General features: G+C 38.1%; 1 protein-coding gene across 22 annotated transcripts in view; it reads right to left on the bottom strand.

The window, feature by feature from the left end:
- The window catches only part of NRCAM (neuronal cell adhesion molecule), a 319,465-nt gene that overhangs the window by 80,892 nt on the left and 220,036 nt on the right, over positions 1-18,537 (bottom strand). For 15 of the 22 annotated variants that reach the window (XM_070468956.1, XM_070468953.1, XM_070468989.1 and 12 more), the window contains exons 4-8: positions 11,482-11,682; positions 9,091-9,108; positions 6,138-6,243; positions 3,976-4,172; positions 1,979-2,101 (exon numbers count right to left, since the gene is read on the bottom strand). In XM_070468956.1, the coding sequence (XP_070325057.1) occupies positions 1,979-2,101; positions 3,976-4,172; positions 6,138-6,243; positions 9,091-9,108; positions 11,482-11,587 (550 nt within the window). In that variant the 5' untranslated portion in view covers positions 11,588-11,682. The remainder of the gene's footprint in view (positions 1-1,978; positions 2,102-3,975; positions 4,173-6,137; positions 6,244-9,090; positions 9,109-11,481; positions 11,683-18,537) is intronic. The other 7 variants (XM_070468972.1, XM_070468978.1, XM_070469008.1 and 4 more) reach the window with 1 other exon arrangement.

The raw sequence follows: 18,537 nt of genomic DNA, 5'->3' as shown, positions 1-18,537 counted from the left end.
ACTTTCACAGCGTCATCTTTTAGGACTTGAAATAGCTCAACTGGAACTCCATCACCTCTACTAGCTTTATTCGTAGGATGCTTCCTAAGGCTCACTTGACTTTGCACTCCAGGATGTCTGGCTGTAGGTGAGTGATCACACCATCGTGATTATCTGGGTCATTAAGATCTTTGTTGTATAGTTCTTCTGTGTATTCTTGCCACCTCTTCTTAATATCTTCTGCTTCTGTTAGGTCCATACTGTTTCTGTCCTTTATTGTGCCATCTTTGCATGACATGTTCCCTTGGTATCTCTAATTTTCTTGAAGAGCTCTCTAGTCTTTCCCATTCTATTGTTTTCCTCTATTTCTTTGTATTGATTACTTAGGAAGGCTTTATTATCTCTCCTTGCTATTCTTTGGAACTCTTCATTCAGATGGATATATCTTTCCTTTTCTCCTTTGTCTTTAGCTTCTCTTCTTTTCTCAGCTCTTTGTAAGGGCTCCTCAGACAACCATTGTGCCTTTTTGTATTTCTTCTTCTTGGGAATGGTTCTCATCACTGCTTCTCATACAATGTTATGAATTGCCTTCCATAATTCTTTAGGCACTCTATCTACCAGATCTAATCCCTTCAACATACTTGTCACTTCCAATGTATAGTCATAAGGGATTTGATTTAGGTCATACCTGAATGTTCTAGTGTTTTCCCCTATTTTCTTCAATTTAAGGCTGAATTTTTCAATAAGGAGTTCATGATCTGAGCCACAGTCAGCTCCCAGTCTTGTTTTTGCTGACTGTATAGAGCTTCTCCATCCTTGGCTGCAAAGAATATAATCAATCTGATTTTGGCACTGATCATTTGGTGATGTCCATGTGTAGAGTGGCCTCTTGTGTTATTGAAGGAGGGTGTTTGTGATGATCAGTGCATTCTCTTGGCAAAAGCCTGTTAGCCTTTATCCTGCTTCATTTTGTACTCCAAGGCCAAACTTGCCTGTTACTCCAGGTATCTCTCAACTTCCTACTTTTGCATTTCAGTCCCCTATGATGAAAAGGACATCTTTTTTGGGTGTTAGTTCTAGAAGGTCTTGTAGGTCTTCATAGGACTGTTCAACTTCAGCTTCTTTAGCATTACTGGTCAGGGCGTAGATTTGGATTACTGTGATATTGAATGGTTTGCCTTGGAAATGAACAGAGATCATTCTGTTGTTTTTGAGACTGCACCCAAGTACTGCATTTTGGATGCTTCTGTTGACTATGAGGGCTACTTCATTTCTTCTAAGGGATTCTTGTTTGGTCCCACCCATTAGAACAAGACCCAGATTCCCCCACAGCCAGTCCCTCCCATTAGGAAGCTTCTACAAGCCTCTTATCTTTATCCATCAGAGGGCAGACAGAATGGAAACCACAATTACAGAAAACTAACCAAACTGATCACTTGGATCACAGCCTTGTCTAATTCAATGAAACTATGAGTCATGCCGTGTAGGGCCACCCAAGACTAACATGGAGAATTCTGACAAAATGTGGTCCACTGGAGAAGGGAATGGCAAACTGCTTTAGTATTCTTGCCTTGAGAACCCCATGAACAGTATGAAAAGGCAAAAAGATAGGACATTGAAAGATGAAATCCTCAGATTGGTAGGTGCCCAATATGCTACTAGAGAAGAGTGGAGAAATAGCTCTAGAAAGAGTGAAGAGGCTGAGCTAAAGCAAAAACAATGCCCAGTTGTGTAGGTGACTGGTGATGGAAGTAAAATCCAATGCTGTAAAGAACAATTTTGCATAGGAACCTGGAATGTTAGGTCTATGAATCAAGATAAATGGGTACATAGTAGGTGTTCAATAAAACAGAGCAAGTGACTGAAATGATATGTGATATTTTCCTGAGCATCTCTAAAAAAATTTATAAACATCTTATGAATCACAGGAGGTAATCATTGATTGGGATAGCCAATAATCATAAGACTCTTGAAGAAAGTTCATATTTTTAAAACTTACAATTATCCATCCAGAATATTATGGGTGGTGGTAACCCAATTGGTGGTCTGCAGGGAAGGACCAAAGACTGGCCATTTCGAAGTGTTATTGGTTCAAGCTTTTCTTTGGTCCACAACGGTGACCCTAATAAAATAAAATAACAACTTCTAAGTTATTTATGCACTGGAAAACAGAAAAAGCACTGGAAAGAAAGATAAACCAAACTTGTAGAGAAATACTAACTTGGAATTTATGGAAATTAAGATAACAAATTTTTCAAAAAATGACACTCATAGTATAAGTTCTGAGTCAGCAAGTCCATGTCTAAGAATTTACATTAAATAAATCCTTGAAGATACATGATTTTGTTAAAAGCATGCTTTTCGCAAAAGAACAAAAAACACATATATGTAAAAATATTTGTGAAAGAAATAATGGTAAACCTATACTTTTGAATAAAATAGTGTTAGATGTTGTATAAAGACAGTTAGATAATAAGTACAAGATTAATATAATATGCATGATATGTAGATAAGCCAAAAAGATTACAAAATAGTACTTCAGAATGAGTTTGTTTTCAATATGTATACACATATCTGCCTGAGTAAAACCATAAAAAACAGTTATTTCCTTGAATGAAAGGATTTGTGCACAATTCTTATGTTTATTTTTCGTTCATTTGTAGTTGATTTGTTCTACAAAGTATACATATTATACAAATAATTGAAAAAAGCTTTAAAAATGGCCAGACCTTCAAATGGTCACTGTTCTTTAAATACATGCTCTTGGCGTTGTTGAGAGGATGTACTGACTATTGCAAAAAGACTATTGCAATAATATCAAGATAACGAGGCCACTCTGTTTCCAGTGAAATTTTGATATAAAAATGTTTAAAGAAATATATGCACCCTAATGTTCCTATTCATAGCAACATTATTTATAATAGCCAAGATATGGAAGCAACCTAAGCGACCATCAACAGATGACTGGATAAAGAAGGGGTGTGTGTGTGTGTGTGTGTGTGTGTGTGTGTGTGTGACATACAATGAAACATTGGGCTTCCCTGGGGCTCAGATGGTAAAGAATCTGCCTGCAATGCAGGAGACCTAGGTTCAACCGCGGGTCAGAAAGATTCCCTGGAGAAGGGAATGGCTACCCACTCCAGTAATCTTGTCTGGAGAATTCCTTGGACAGAGGAGCCCGGCAGGCTATAGTCCATGGGGTTGCAAAAGTCAGACATGACTGAACAACCAACACTTTCACTTTCACATGATGGAATATTACTCAGCCATAAAAAAGAATGAAAATTTGCCACCTGCAGCAACATAGATGGACTTGTAGGGCACTGTGATAAGTGAAATAGGTCTCTTTGTACAGAGAAAGACAAATATGATATCATTTATACACAAACTAGTGGTTCCCAATGGGAACAGGGAAGAGGAGAGGGGCAATATAGGAGAAAGGAGTTAAGAACTACAAACTGCTGTGTATAAAATAATTACAAGGATATATTACATAACACAGGAAATATAAACAATTTTTATAATATTTCTAAATGGAGTATAACCTTTAAAATTGTGAATCACTATATTATATACATATAACCTTTATAATAAAGTACATCAACAATATTTCAATTTTAAAATGTTTAAAGAAGTAACACTTATACCTCAATTACCCATTTTATATTGAATTTATCTCCATCTGACTATATGGACTATGCTTGTACATAAGATTCAGGAGAAATTAATAATTAGGTCAATCTGAGGAAGAAGCATTTTTCTTACCCCTGGTGATTTATTCTGGACTTCTACAAAAGACACACTGGTTTGGCAAAACATTAGGCTGAGGAATTGGGATAAAGTGGAAAAGGGTGATGATTTTCATGCAAAATAAAGTCAGAGTATTGGCATCAATGCCACTGCCTTCTTGTAATGGTTATTTGGATGTTGTAACAGATGCTGGTGTTGGAGCCAGACTTTAAAAAGGGTCCTGTTCAGCGAACAGGTCTGACTTACTGGATGGACGGATGACAATGTTATTAGAAATCGCAGCCCCGCGTTCGTTCCTGGCTGTACACTGATAGACTCCTTCATAGGTCTCTGCTTTCCCCTCGCTCATGATGTTGATTGTGAGGGTTCCTGAGCCAGGCTTCATGGTGACGAGAGGGTCTTTATCTATGTCAAAATGAGTCCCATTTCGGGTCCAGGAAAAGCTGCCAGCACATAGAGGATTAAGCTTGTTAACAGTCCAGAAAAACAGGATTACTTACTCTTTAACAAATTCCTTGTAGTTTTATGAGTTTCTGAATAATTAGACTTTAATATTAAATAAAAGAGCTCCATACCTAAACTGTTTCACTGAATCGTGACTTAGAAAAAAGTGCTGACCATACATACTAAGGTACAAGTGTTCATCAGAAGTACCAAAATCTGACTTAATAAAGAAACCATGCATACAAATTGCCTGTCATTTTTCAAAGAAAATATTGTAAGTAGGTCACCAAGGCACACCTTCTTAGAGCTTTATTAGCATTTTTATTATAAACTCCATTGTTTATAGAATTGATAACCTGTCTATAAAACTTTGCTCCAGGGTGAAGTGTAACATGACAGGCCTTTACAAGTACTAATATATGTGTACATTAAAAGTGATCAGACTAGTGTCAAGTTACCACAAGGCAAGGTGTGAGCTGGGAGGAGAGGAAGAAACTTGAAATCAATGCTATTTTAAATGTCAGGTTTCATTTAAAAAGTGACCATTATATATAAAATATATTTGAGAATTTTTAATCTAGAGATGATTTTGAAAATTTCTGGGAAAGTATTTCAAATTGGCAACTAACTTTTTCAGTTTTGTTTAAATAAAATAAATGGCTGCCTTATATAAAAGTCACAGAGGTCATGTAATTAAAGATTTGGTAACTGGTTACAAATGAACAATGGCCATGCTTTTACATAAGCATTCATTTCTAAACTTTTCTGTGATTCCCAAGCCCTCTTGGATTTCCCTTCTCACTGCTTATCCATTTAGTGGGAGCTGTCACACCTCCTAGGGCAGGAGGCAGTGGGAGTGGGTACTACTGGTTTATGGTAGAGATTAGGGATGCTGTAAAATATCTTACAATGCACAGGAGAGCTCTGCCTCCATAACAAAATATCAATAGAGCTAAGGTGGAGAAATCCTGCCTAACAGGGAGCTATAGGAAGTATTAAGTAAGTGTTAAACTGAAGGGGACACTGTCCATCAAAGGACATTGCATTAGGGCTTAAGCGCTCAAAAGTTTCTAATAATACAGCAGAACAGATTGTTTTTAAGCCAGCCTTTGATGGAAATTTTTGATATCCTTAGGTATTTACTGCCAGTTAATTTTTTTCTCTGGTGCCAGTCTGTGATAGATTAGTAAGGCTGGTCATAGACAAACTCAGAAATACAATACTGAGAAAATCTCCTGTCTATTTTATAACTTAAAAAATTCTACATTATATGTCCATAATAATCATCCAACTCTTGAAAACTTCCAAATATTACTGGACAAGTTACAGATCACCCACTAAGGAGGTGTGGAACCTGGATAAGGTTACCTAACATTATCAGGCATCAGTTTTCCCTCTATAAAATATATTGGTTGGACAAGATAATGTTTAGTGTTTCTCCCAAGTCTAAAATGCTCTGCAGTGCTTATGCCAAGATGCATATGAAGCGTTCTGAGTGTTGAACTCTGCCATGTTTGAAAAACCACTTGGGACTATTTTATAGACTTTGAGAGAGCTAGAAGAGATCTTAGAAGTTGTGTAATTCAGCTTCTTTATTTTATAGATAAGGACACTGAGGCCCGTAGAGAAGGAATTTGCCCATGTCACAGGCTGTCAGAAGGTTCTTTTGACATCTTCCCACAATTTTTTAGCATGTCATACAGAAAAGTATCGGTATGGAAATGCAACCACCTGGGTTTTTAGGAAGAACCAACTGAATTTAACTAAAAGCAGAGAGACAAAACAATGAGCCTACAAATGACACCTTAATAATAGGTGAAAGTGTGAAAGTGAAAGTGTCTGTCGCTCATTCTCCAGAGGAGAATACTGGAGTGGGTTGCCATTCCCCTCTCCAGGGGATTGTCCTTACCCAGGGATCAATCAATGCCTCTTTTCAGTATTACAACATCAGAAAGCACACCTACCTTGGAGGAGGTTTCCCCTTTGCCTCACACTGGATGACAATATTCTCCCGAGGGTCAATAATGTAATCTTTTGGAGACTGTTGAGTGATGGTTGGTGGTTGTACCACTTAATTGTAGAAAGAAGAACAAAGGAGAGAAACAAACTATTTAATATTGTAACAGTAATCATATTTTTCCTGTATCAAAATCACTTACCCTAGACTAAATAGGCTCCAAATGTTTTTAGTAATTTCTCCTGTGGGAACACACAACTCAGCAGATTTTTGGCTAAAAGACTCCTAAAATTTTGGAGTCAAGACATAACTCCCTTTTGGTAACTTCATGTGTTCATAAAGCCCATTTTCCCACACTGAAAGTTTGGGAAATTCATTACGAATATAAGCTTAAAATTAAGATTTTCATTTCTGATGTAACAATGAGAAATTTCTCTGATATCTTTGGTTCAAATGATACCTTTTGATAAAATTTAAGTAACGAGGTAAACTTGCAACTTTCTTAAAAAAGAGTAACTGATTTATAGTTCATTCCTGGGTTCATGTAATTAATACACTGGTAACAAATATATTTGAGAAGCAATGTTAAAAAGATGATTAAATTAGAGACTTGCCATCTTATTAGAGCCAGGAGGAAGGCGCTACTAGGAAGAAAGATAAAACAAGCTTATTTAAAAGATGAATTGGGAAGCTCTCTGTTATAGGAAACAATATTCTCATTTCAGTCTTCAAAGTGCTATGGGATCATTTATTATCACATTGTAGGAAGAAACTATTCTGACCCAAAATAACTGAATCTGAAAAAAAGCTGGTATCTGGACATTTGATGTTCAAGTCACTCTAAGATTAGCATGCCCTCCTTGTGAAATCAGAATCACAGAGTGTAGAACAGGAAGGGAAGGGAGAAATAATCTATTTTGACTTCTGTTGCCTAACGCAGCAAAAGAGCTGGACTTCCTAGGCAAGCAGAGAGAAGCAAAGTGTCCCGGGTACAAGGTAACTACCTTGCACACCTCCAAGGAGAGCTGTTTACACAGACCAGTGGTTCCCAATCAAAGGCCATTTGCCCCTACTCCTCGGGGGACAGCTGGTCACATCTAAAGATGATTCTGGCTGTCACCACTGGGGTGGGAGTGGTCCTGGCATCTGGGGGGTAAAGGCCAGGGATGCTGTTAAACATCTTACAGGGTACAGGACAACTTTATAATGTAAAGACTTTGTATTTGGTTCATTTAACATTTTCATATTTCAGATTGTCCCTTTCCTCTCCAACTATGCTCTGGGTTTCCTTTGTGAAACTTCTTCCACCTGCCAATCAAGTTATTTCCCAAAGCTTCATAACTGTTCTCTGCCTTTGTCTTTCTTTCTTGCGGGGAATTGTGCACATGGCTAAACTGACCACTTCCAGGGCTTAAAAATGTCTTATAAATCTGCAGGCATGATTCTGTTTTCTTTGTCTCCAGTCTTGTGTCTATTGACCAGACAGCTCTTATTAAATATCCAAAGAACACCTAAAATGCAGATCGAAAATGGAACTTGTAATTGCCATCATTTACTGCGCACTTGTTAACGGCAGGATACTGCACAGTGTCAATTTCAGCTCCCTTTAGCAAGATCCATCCCCTTCCTTATCCTCCTAAGCCAGCTGCTCCTTTCAGCCTCTAGCACTGTCCAGGGGAGCCTCATCCTTTGCAGCCCAGTCAGTTATCAATGCTGGGTAGCAGTTTGGTCTAACAATTAAGAACTAGTCTGTTTTTTACCAGCTGTGAGAATTCAAGCAAGATTCTTAACTTCTGTGAGCTCTCATTTCCATAAAGGGAAAATAAGGTTTGAAAGTGGTGTCTACCTCCCAGGGTTGCTGGGAAAATAAAATAAAATTATTTGTGCAAAATTCTTAGTCCATGCCAAACTGTAATGGTTCAGTGATATTACCCGTATTTAGATTATTATCATAGTCATTTTTATTTAGACCAGCTTCACTCTGAAGTGATCCTTTAGACTCTGGCAGTATAGAGTCTGGGATGATAGAAAGAAGTTTAGAATTCCCCACTAAGGGATCAGCAGGCATAGGTTGTGGGTAAGGGGGACTTTTAGGAGTGATTCAATCTGATTTCTTGTGCTTTTCTGCGAGTGACAGAGATGCAAGGGTGGTGGTCTCAGACCCAGAACTTAATGCAGCTGGTTTAGCTGCCACAAATCACTGCCAGGAGCTGACCATCTAGATGGAACTCTTTGAACAGTGCTGAGGTCATCGGGCAACCAACAAAGGGGAAAGTAACAAGGGGAAAACGTGATTTTATATAATTCCTGGTTAATCAAACACCAAAGATTTTTCAAATGCTTGAAAGTTTTTTTTTTTTTTTTTAGGTAGATGATAGGTAGTGTCCAGCTGTCAGAGGTAGCAGTTTTAGATTAGAGCATGCCACTCAGAAAGGATGTGAGTGGGGGTTGCTTGTCTTTTGTACACTTCCAAACAAGATTCAAACTCTCTGGGCCATTTTACTGATGACATTAAGAAACACTAGTCTACCCAGTCCTGCATACTGAGCAAGTATATGAATGAACTCTGCTGAAGCACCTGCAAGCACTCAACTCCTATCTATATCTAAAGACATGCTCTTATTCCAGCCAGCTTTTAATAGCATTTAGAACCAGACGTTCTCTTCCAATTGTGTGAGTTTTCTCATTGAGTTACATCAGATGTGAATGAAGCGCAGAAGTTAGTAGAGCAGAATATTGGTAAAAGAAAAACAGTAATACCTGAGTCCAGAATTCATGCAGGGAATATATTCAACCTGCTTCATGGAATTTCACTGCAATACTTAGCCACAGTAAACACACATGCTTAAAAAGACGTTAGCCATGAAAATAAAATCGTGCATTTAATTCACAGTATTCATTCAAAAACAAAGACACAGTCAAATTTTCACACTGCCTGGTAATGACCAAAAGACACTTACAGTCTTCAAGAAGTTTTGCTTTTTCCCCATCAATATCAGCAGGTGAGTGGGCGAACAGGATTAAAGAAAACCAGATGTTAGTAATAGGAACGTTAGCACCCTGAAGATAATAGGGGCATCTTGTCTATTTTATTTAACCTAAAAAACCAGCAGAGCAAAGGTAGAGGTGGTGAAGTAGCAAGAGAAAGAAACTCCTATTAAAAGTTTTGTTTATTCCTGAAGCAGTGATTTCTATCGAAACATATGGGAAGGACAAAAGAGATGCTATAGGCCAAAAAAAAAGATTCTGCCAGGAATAGGAATGGATAATTCCATGCCATACATGTTGTGCTGGACAAGTAATTATGTTCAATTTGAAAAATAGCTTAAATCTACAATTAATCTGAGTTGTCACATACTGTGTTGTGTCTGATCCTATTATCCCAGACATCACTATGCACATGGTAATGATACCTAACAATGGGACACTGCCACAAGGACAGTGCTCCATCCAAGTCATATCCAGCACTGATTTGAGGTTTTTGTATTTCCATGGTTAATCCCCATGTTAGTAATTGCACTTTTCAGGCTGCTAACATATTTCTGCTTCAGAATGCCTCAGTCTCCGAGGGCTGCTAGTACCTACCCCAAGGTGCAGAAGAGGTGTAAGGAACTGGGGCAGGAAGAAATTGCATTAGCATGCAATTCACATGATTCCGCTGTGCTGCCTGTCATTACTACTTGCAAAGGTTAATGCAGGAGCGCCTGGGTTGTCCGTGACTTTCTTTTCATCATGGTTCTGCCTCTTCTCCATTAGCAGCGATAATTGAGTTAGCCGTAGGTGACTGTTTCCCTCTGATTGTTAGATTCAGCAGTCAGATTAAGGGGGAATATATTTAACACAAGAGAGAACAAAAACATTTCTCTCGATGCTTTTCTCTCTCTCCTATATATCTGCTAGGGCAAATGCTTACTTAGGCATTCAAACTCCAATGGGCTTAACCAATCATATCTTTTTTTTTTAATTGAAATTAAGGTCACTGAATGAATATCTTTTGAAAAGAAGTTGAATGTTGCATTTTCTTATACTTTAAAGATGCACAGCAAAGGGAGTCAACAAAGTATGGGGCCCATCACATCTCTTCTTCCCACTGGCAGTTGCAATCTCTTTGGTTTAAAAAAAAAAAATGACATCACAACAATTGAATTGCCCCAGGAAAGTGTTATTTTCCTTGCACCTTGGAAAGCTTGCCAAACAGATGTTCTATTCAAGAAGCTAATGGATTTAAAGAGGTCATGTAGATTAGGGATAAAGACTAAATCAATTCTGAAGTACAGTAATTATCCAGATTTGAAATTCTGCTTTCCATTGCAGGAAAAGTAACCCGTTGGCACTTAGCATTATCTGTAATTTTTCAGACGCCACCCAACTCAGGGAGAGTGCAGCATATACGGTGCTTTATTCAGGAAAGGGTGGGCTCCTATAGTAGCTGTTACTCGCTCCATTCTAAATAGCAATTTTGCTGAAGACTTGTTTTGTTCTCAACATTGACATCTTGGTCTTTAATCGCCATTTTTAAAACAAAGACCTTTCACTAGGCTTTGACAAGACACATTTTCTAGCTCTAAACTCATACTTAAGATTCAAAACTCAAAAGTGAACTTTGCCTTGCCTGAGTCAAGAGAAATGAGTCGTGGGTAGTTTGGGGATATGGAGGGGCGTGGGGTTGGCTGAGAGATGATCATTTTACTCTCAGCATTTGAAGGGAGAAGATGGAGAGGTGGGGAGAGGCCAAACTGGGGGAGAGCGGGGGGATCAGGGATCATTCTTTTTATTGGAGTATAGTTGCTTTACAATTCTGGGTTCGTTTCTGCTGCACAACATCGTCAATCAGCTAAACGTATACATATATTCCCTCCCTCTGGAGCACCGAATTGGGCTCGCTGTGCCATCCAGCAGCTTCTCTCTCCCTATCTATTTCACAACTGGTAGTGTACACGTGTCAAGGCTACTCTCTCAGTTCGCCCCTCCCTCTTCCTCCCCGCCTGTGTCCAAGAGCAATTCCTAGGGCTTTCTTGCAGGATGGCTTCTATAAAAAGCTGCCTGTTGGGAGGATTAGCTCACGATTCACTCCTTCCTGGGTCAGCCCCCTCAGTGGTCCACCAGAAGAACCTGGAGGGAGGGCAAGACTGACAGGGAGAGGACCGTGTGTCTGACCCATTTGATGGCCTTTTCTAGAGTCTGATTCTTTTTTTTCCCTAGGGACTGATTCTTTATAAACACCAGGTGCTGTTTGATGTGCTTTTCAGGATCGCACAGAAGTGTCCTCCATCTACATTGTTCAGAGTGGCGGTAAATGCCGGGGAGGTTCTGGCTCCAGGGGCTCAGAGCTTTGCAATGTTAATACTTACGATCAAGAGGGACTTCCAGTGCACTAATCATCTGGCACAGGAAGAGCATCAGCGGCGCTCTGCCTGCAGATAAGCGCTTCTTTTTCGGCATTATTTTAAGCTGCATTAGTGGAGCTCCTGCTGAGCCCCACAAGCTGAATTTCCTTTTCTTCTTTCACAAAAGATTTCTGTGCAGTGTTTCAATAATTCTCATGCAGGAAACTGAAAAAGCATAGAAGAAGAATGAGTGCATCTTTTTTTTTGAAAGAAGGAAATGAAGAGAGGAACTCTGCAGTTCAGAACATCAGTTCTGTATAATACATGAACTCTAAATGGGAGCTAACTTTTAAATATTTAACTCTGAGGACTGAAAGAATCATTTATTCATAAATCAGCTAAAATTAGGTCAGATATATTTGCAATGATGTCAAGCAAAACCTATCAACGCCATCCTTCTGGTTTTCCCAGTTTAAATATCTGTGTTTATATCAGAGGCTACCATGTCTCTAATAGAGCAAGAAAACTTGGCTTATAAATCAGTTAAAAGGTGTGACTTTGAAGGGGAGGTCTAATGGTTTCTCTTTTCCAGAGATTCTCTCTGGGAAAGTTCAGGGTGTAGTTGTCAATTTGTTTCAAACCTCAAACTGATTTACCGGCAGAGCCACCAAGAATACTGGCCTTTTCCATCTCCTACCCGGACTGTGGCAACAGACATGCCTGGGCTCTGAGTTTCAGGTCTTCCTCACTGCAGCAACCCTCTGAAACAAAGCTGACTAATTTTCTCAAAAGGTCTTTGGTTAAATCGTCAGAGTAGTCTCATGGGATCTACCCAATAAAGTTCAAAATACCCTTAAACAGGTAATAAAAAAACTTCAATGATCTGGTCTGAGTTTATCCTACCAACCTTATTTCCTCTTATTTCCACAGAAGTTATTAATTTTTTTTTGTTTGTCTGTTTGATTGCCTGATTCTGCTTTTCTTTTTTGGGTCAGTCCCTCAATATGCTTTGAGTTTTCCCAACTTCTTGCCTTGGTTTATCCCACTCCTTTTACCTGGAATGTCCTCTCCACCAAATTTCCTCAGCAGTGTCCAAAGGATTGCTTTATAGATCATTGAAAATGGAAACACAAGCTGACCACTCAAATAAAGTCATTTATTTCACCCTCTGAGAACCCCTGAAATCCTTGTTTTATTCATCACATTATAATACAGGTATATACTTTGGGGGGATATGCATGCTCTCTCCCCTACTACTGCAGGCAAAGATTGTGCCTCTCCCATCTTTGTACTCCTCTACAACCTAAAATAGTGTACCTGGCACATGAAAGTGTCTACTGTACACAAGAAAAGATGAGCACAAACACAGAATACAGGCTTCTGTCCGACAGCAGACTCCTGTGTGAAATGATGGGTATAATTTTCTCCCTAAGAGATGTGAGTGACTAATGGCTCTCTCTCAAGAAGGTAGGAGAGATGCCATTATTATAAACTAAGGTCATTCATGCAGTTTCATTACTGAATTATTTGTGTAATTGTGTATTTCAAAAATATCTATCTTTCCCACTCAACTGAAAACCTCCAAAGGGTAGGGACCACATCTTCCCTGTTCCCTATCATGTCCCCAGAGCTCATCACAGTGTCTGGCACATGGTAGGGAGTAAATAATATTGGTAGAAAAAAAAAAAGACAGGGAAAGGGGAAAGATGAGGTTGCATTCAGAGAAGAACTCTGGCCACAGTCTACCTGAGGCTACATTTATATTTATACTTATGTGCATGTATGCATGCTCAGTCATGTCTGGCTCTTTGCAATCCTATAGCCCGCCAGGCTTCTCTGTCCATGGGATCTTCCAAGCAAGAATACTGGAATGGGTTGTCATTTTCTCTTCCAGGGGATCTTCCCAATCCAGGGATCAAACCCACTTCTCTGGAGTCTCCTACATTGGCAGGGAGATTCTTTACCATCATACCACCTGGGACTCCTTGGTTTCCCACCAGAATTCTTCCGTTTCTTACTCAATTCAGCATTATGGTCTAAAAGTCAGAAAACTGTATTTCTCCAAAAGTCCTTTATATAAATCCTCTTGAAGAGGAGGCATTTTTGCAAAGGTAACAGAGTGAAACCATAACTGTCTATATTTATACTACTTGGTTTGAAAATGAAACTCATCAATCTGATCAAATTAGTTGGCATATTATGTCTGTGTGTGGAAGAGAGCTTAAATGTATAAAAGAGAAATGAAATGATGCTGATAACATGTGTTTTGCTAGCAACTGAGTTCTGATTTGAACATGATTATAACTGTAGTCGGGTATTTCTTGCAAAACAAATACAAAAATATGCTAAACAAATGCAAAAAATTCTAAACATAGACATTATACAAACATAAATACTATTTTGTGAATGAAACATCCATACTGTGTGCTTTCATTTAAGATCCTGGAAGTTTGTCTTTCTATATTACAATACATAAACATCATGAGTTAAACATTGAGAGGCAGGTAGAGAAGCTCACCCAACCATTTCTAACCAAAATATAAACCAGACTGTCTTTCTGTGCATGCAAAGCAGATCTATACTATTTAATCAGATTTACTTAGGCTTTCCATGATTTCTTCTGCTGAAATGCTAGTTGTGAATTTATAGATAGTCTTCAAGGAAAATAAACATAAATGGCAAGATGACCCTAAAACAAGTCAATGGTACATGTTACACATATTGAGAGAAAACTATAGAATCAAACATTGAGAAAACAAAGGGAACACCTGCCCGAACTGTGTGTCAAACTAATTGAGTTTATTCAATTTAAGTGCCTGGAATAGATGCCAGAGAACTAAAACACTTTTTAGAAGACGTACAAATAAATGCACGTAAGATCTTAAGCAACTACATACAATTTCTAAGTTCTTCATTCATTATTTGTTTTCCCTGAATGCCTTAACTATTCATCCTTCAAAACAGAGAAACTATTAGACAACATCCTATAAAAGAAAGTATCATTCAACCTGCTTATCTTTTCAGAATATATATGGAATAAAATACTGCACATTAAATCACAGTGTTGTATAAAGAAAAAAACAAAAATCTTAAGAAAAATTGAGACAGCACTTACTTAAAGAGACATGAGTAAATCTTCACAATGAGAGGAGGTCAAGAACTATAATAAATGAAGATGCAGTCTCTCATCGGAAGCTGTAAGCTCATTTAAACCAATAGCCACAAAATCATCTCCAGTGTAGGTTCTGTTTGGGGAGGACAAAGCTATGGCCCAGCCCATCCTCTGAATCCTGCCCATGGAAAATCACTGACTTCTCCTATGAATGCCATCACAGGTGAATAACCCAATCTCTAAGGACAGCACCAGGTCCCTGACAGTCACAGTGAAAATCAAATACAACTACAGAAAACTGAACTTTCTCTCTGTAAGAGTGATGGGCTTTGCATGTCTCACAAAGGAAAACCACTGCTTCTGCACTCTGGGTACTGACGTCAGAGCCCTGCCCTGCCAGGAGCCCACCCACCTGGTAGTTTACCTTGGAAAAATGGTCATTCTCTTTTACGTGAGAATCATGAACCAAAACTAAATGATGTATGCAATTACATTAAGATGAATGAAACCCCCATCTGAAATAGCATCTTGTTTAGTCAAGTTATAGGGCATGCTAGCACAACATAGTTTGTAATTTTAAAAAAATATTTGCCAGACATTTTAAAGCATATTTGAATGAGAAAGATGATAGGTTCATCTTCAGAATACAAATCACCCCAATATTTAAAACTACATATATTAAAATGATTCAGAGTAATCACAAACAGGAAAGCCTTTTACTACTATTTTGCTCCATTTAACTCCATTCAAAGTGACTTTTCACATATTACCTTTAGAATCTCTGAAACAGAAGAGTAAAAAAAAATCTCCCTTATTTAGTAAACATATCACCATTAGGAAAGAAATGCAACTTAAGGTTCCCTTATTTCTTTTGTCTAAAATTCATATTAAGTCTTACAAGCACACGTTTTAACAAAGGTTTCATACTCCTGTTGCTTACCTAAGAAGTCTTGTCATTAGAAAGAAAAGAAAATATTTGCTTTTCTCAAATGAGAAATGAAATTAATTTGAATGAAAAAAATAGCAGTTCTCTACCAGAACCAGGAGGCCATGCGTTACTTACCATTTCATTCTAGCCTATTTGTACTTTTTAGAATCCCAACATGGGTGGTTCAGTGCTGACTGCACAGTGTAACATGACCTACTCTCTAAGCCAATAAACAAAGATGCTTATGTGACTGCACGCCCTTTGGCACACTAGTTATTGCCCTGGTGAGCCACCAGCGGCTGGCCTCTCTGAGTGGGTAGCTAACTGGAAGTGGCATCATCTTGACTGTGAAAGGTACTTTTGAGCAGCCAACTCAGGATGGTTACTGTTTCTTAATTGAAGTACAGTTCATTTACAATGTTGTATCAGTTTCTGATATACAGCAAAGTGATTCACACACACACACACACACACACACACACACATATATATATATATCTGTGTGTATATATATATTCTTTTTCATATTATTTTCCATTATGGTTTATTACAGGATGTTGGACATAGTTCCTATGCTATATAGTAGGACCCTGTTGTTTTTCTATTTTATGTATAGTAGTTTGTGTCTACAAATCCAAACTTCTAATTTATCCCTTCTCCATCCTCTTCCCCCTGTGGTAACCACAAGTCTGTTCTCTGTGTCTGTAAGTCTGTTTCCATCTTAAACATAAGTTGATTTATGTGATATTCTAGATCCCACATATCAATGATAGTGATGTCACATTGTATGTCTTTGGTTTATTTCACCTAGCATGATAATCTCTAGGTCCATCTATGTTGCTGCAAATGGCATTATTTTGTCCTCTTTTTTTTTTTTTTTTTTTACAGCTGAGTAGTATTGGGATGGTTACTTTTTATATTTTGTTAAACATTTATCAAAAGGAATAAGCATATTAATGCCCAATCATAGCCCATGCCTGTGCTGACTGTCAGACTGAGTCTGAGACTATGGAAGGAAGATTAGAGAGAAATGGACAAAACATTTTGTACAGTTAACACATCAACAAAGTCATACAAATCTACATAACTGCACTACCATGAATGTGCCTTAGAAAAAAGGAGTTTTGGATTATGTGACTCTAGAGACTGTAATGATCTCTTCAAATAACAAGGCAAATCTTGTGAAGCAAAGGCACATGTTTAAAATTCCTTCCGAGCCCCAAAGAATGTCCCTTAATAGAGACACTACAAGGAATCTGGTACCTAGAACCTGAAATAGTACTGAAGGAAAGGAGGACAAGTAACAGATGTTTTTTAACCAAATAATAGATGGTTGAATACATCTTGATAATAGCTCAAATCTCCATTCCTCAGAGCACTATAACTGATTATCTTACTAGGTATTCATAAAACCATAGAAAATAGGAAAGCAGGTGTTTTAACTATTTAACAGATGAAAGAAAAAAAATCATGTGGCCATTATTCATTGGGACCTTCTCTGTGCCAGGAATCACACTGAGTTTGTTCCATGTGTTAACTTATCTCATCTTGCCCAATAACCCCAAACAAGAAACTCTACTTCATTTCCCAGTTTACTGATAAGGAATCTGAGATGCAGGATGGTAAAGGCATTTGCTTAAGGACACACATGATATGTAAAGTGATAGACCCAAAGTTCCAGTTCTTCTGAAATGTTCTGGAGCTTTCAGCTTGTCATACCCTGAGAAGCCACTAGCATTTCCCTTCCTCTCATATCCTCTTATTTTGCGTTCAATCAATAAGCAAACAGAATTACTAAATTTAGTCACTGATGTTAAAAAAGAAAAAAAAAGTGTTAATGGTTTCTGAATGTCTACAGAAGATTTTCCTAGAGCACATCTCCAGGGGCCTCTTCACAACACATTGCATGTGAATAGTGACCACTAGAAGTATACCACACACCTGCCCTGACCTTTTGAAGGAACTGTAAGTTAGCACAATGGAGACAACACAGACTTTTAGAAAGTTAATTTTAAAAGTAGGCAATGTGACTAAGGAGAACAGTACGAAGGTTCCTTAAAAGACTAAAAATAGATTGGTCATATAAGCCAGTAATCCTATTCCTGGGTAAATATCCAGAAAAGACAAAAATTCCAATTTGAACAAACAGATGCACCTCAATGTTCATAGCAGCATTATTCAAAACAGTCAAGACATGAAGCAACCTAAATGTCAACTGACATACGAATGGAAAAGAAGATGTGATATGTATGTGTGTGCTATGCTGTGCTGAGTCACGTCCAACTCTTTGCGACGCCATGGACTGCAGCCCACCAGGCTTATCTGTCCATGGGGACTCTCCAGGCAAGAATACTGGAGGGGGTTGCCATGCCCTCCTCCAGGGGATCTTCCCAACCCAGGGATTGAACCTGCATCTCTTATGTCTCCTGCATCAGCAGGCGGATTCTTTACTACCAGTGTCACCTGGGAAGCCCACTGTGTAGCACAGGGAACTATATTCAATATCTTGTAATCTATAGTGGAAAAAAATCTGAAAAAGTATATTAATATCTATATCTATCTGAATCACTATGTTACACCTGAAACATAGTAACTCAACTATACTTCAATTTATAACAAAAAGGGGCCACAAAATTTTTTTAAAAATTAAAAAGATGCTAAATGGTTCAAGAAAAGTATGCAACATATAAGCAGATAGTACAACATTCATAAGGTACAAAAGATCATATAATGCAAAGTAAGCAACACAATCCCAGTTTCTCCCTGGGGAAGGTTATTATTACCAAGTTTTGTGAATTCTTCTAGAGCTATTTTATGCATAAAGAGGTCTAAAAATATATAAAACAATATTTTAAGGGCCTCTTACATACAGAAAACAGCTTTAAATCCTTTTTGCCATTGAAGTTAGATGAAAAATAGGCAAGTCTTTCAATAAAATCTAGTTATTTACAGCACATAAAATTTGGATATAGGCTTTTTAAATCCTCCTTACTTTAAATTTAGCACAGAAATTACAAGAAAGGAAATAGTAGAGAATGAT

The sequence above is a fragment of the Odocoileus virginianus genome, chromosome 1 (genome assembly GCF_023699985.2).
Source record: "Odocoileus virginianus isolate 20LAN1187 ecotype Illinois chromosome 1, Ovbor_1.2, whole genome shotgun sequence".
NCBI lineage: Eukaryota > Metazoa > Chordata > Mammalia > Artiodactyla > Cervidae > Odocoileus > Odocoileus virginianus.
Note: the sequence above shows the minus strand (reverse complement) of the source record. Positions and strands in the feature narration are given on the sequence as shown.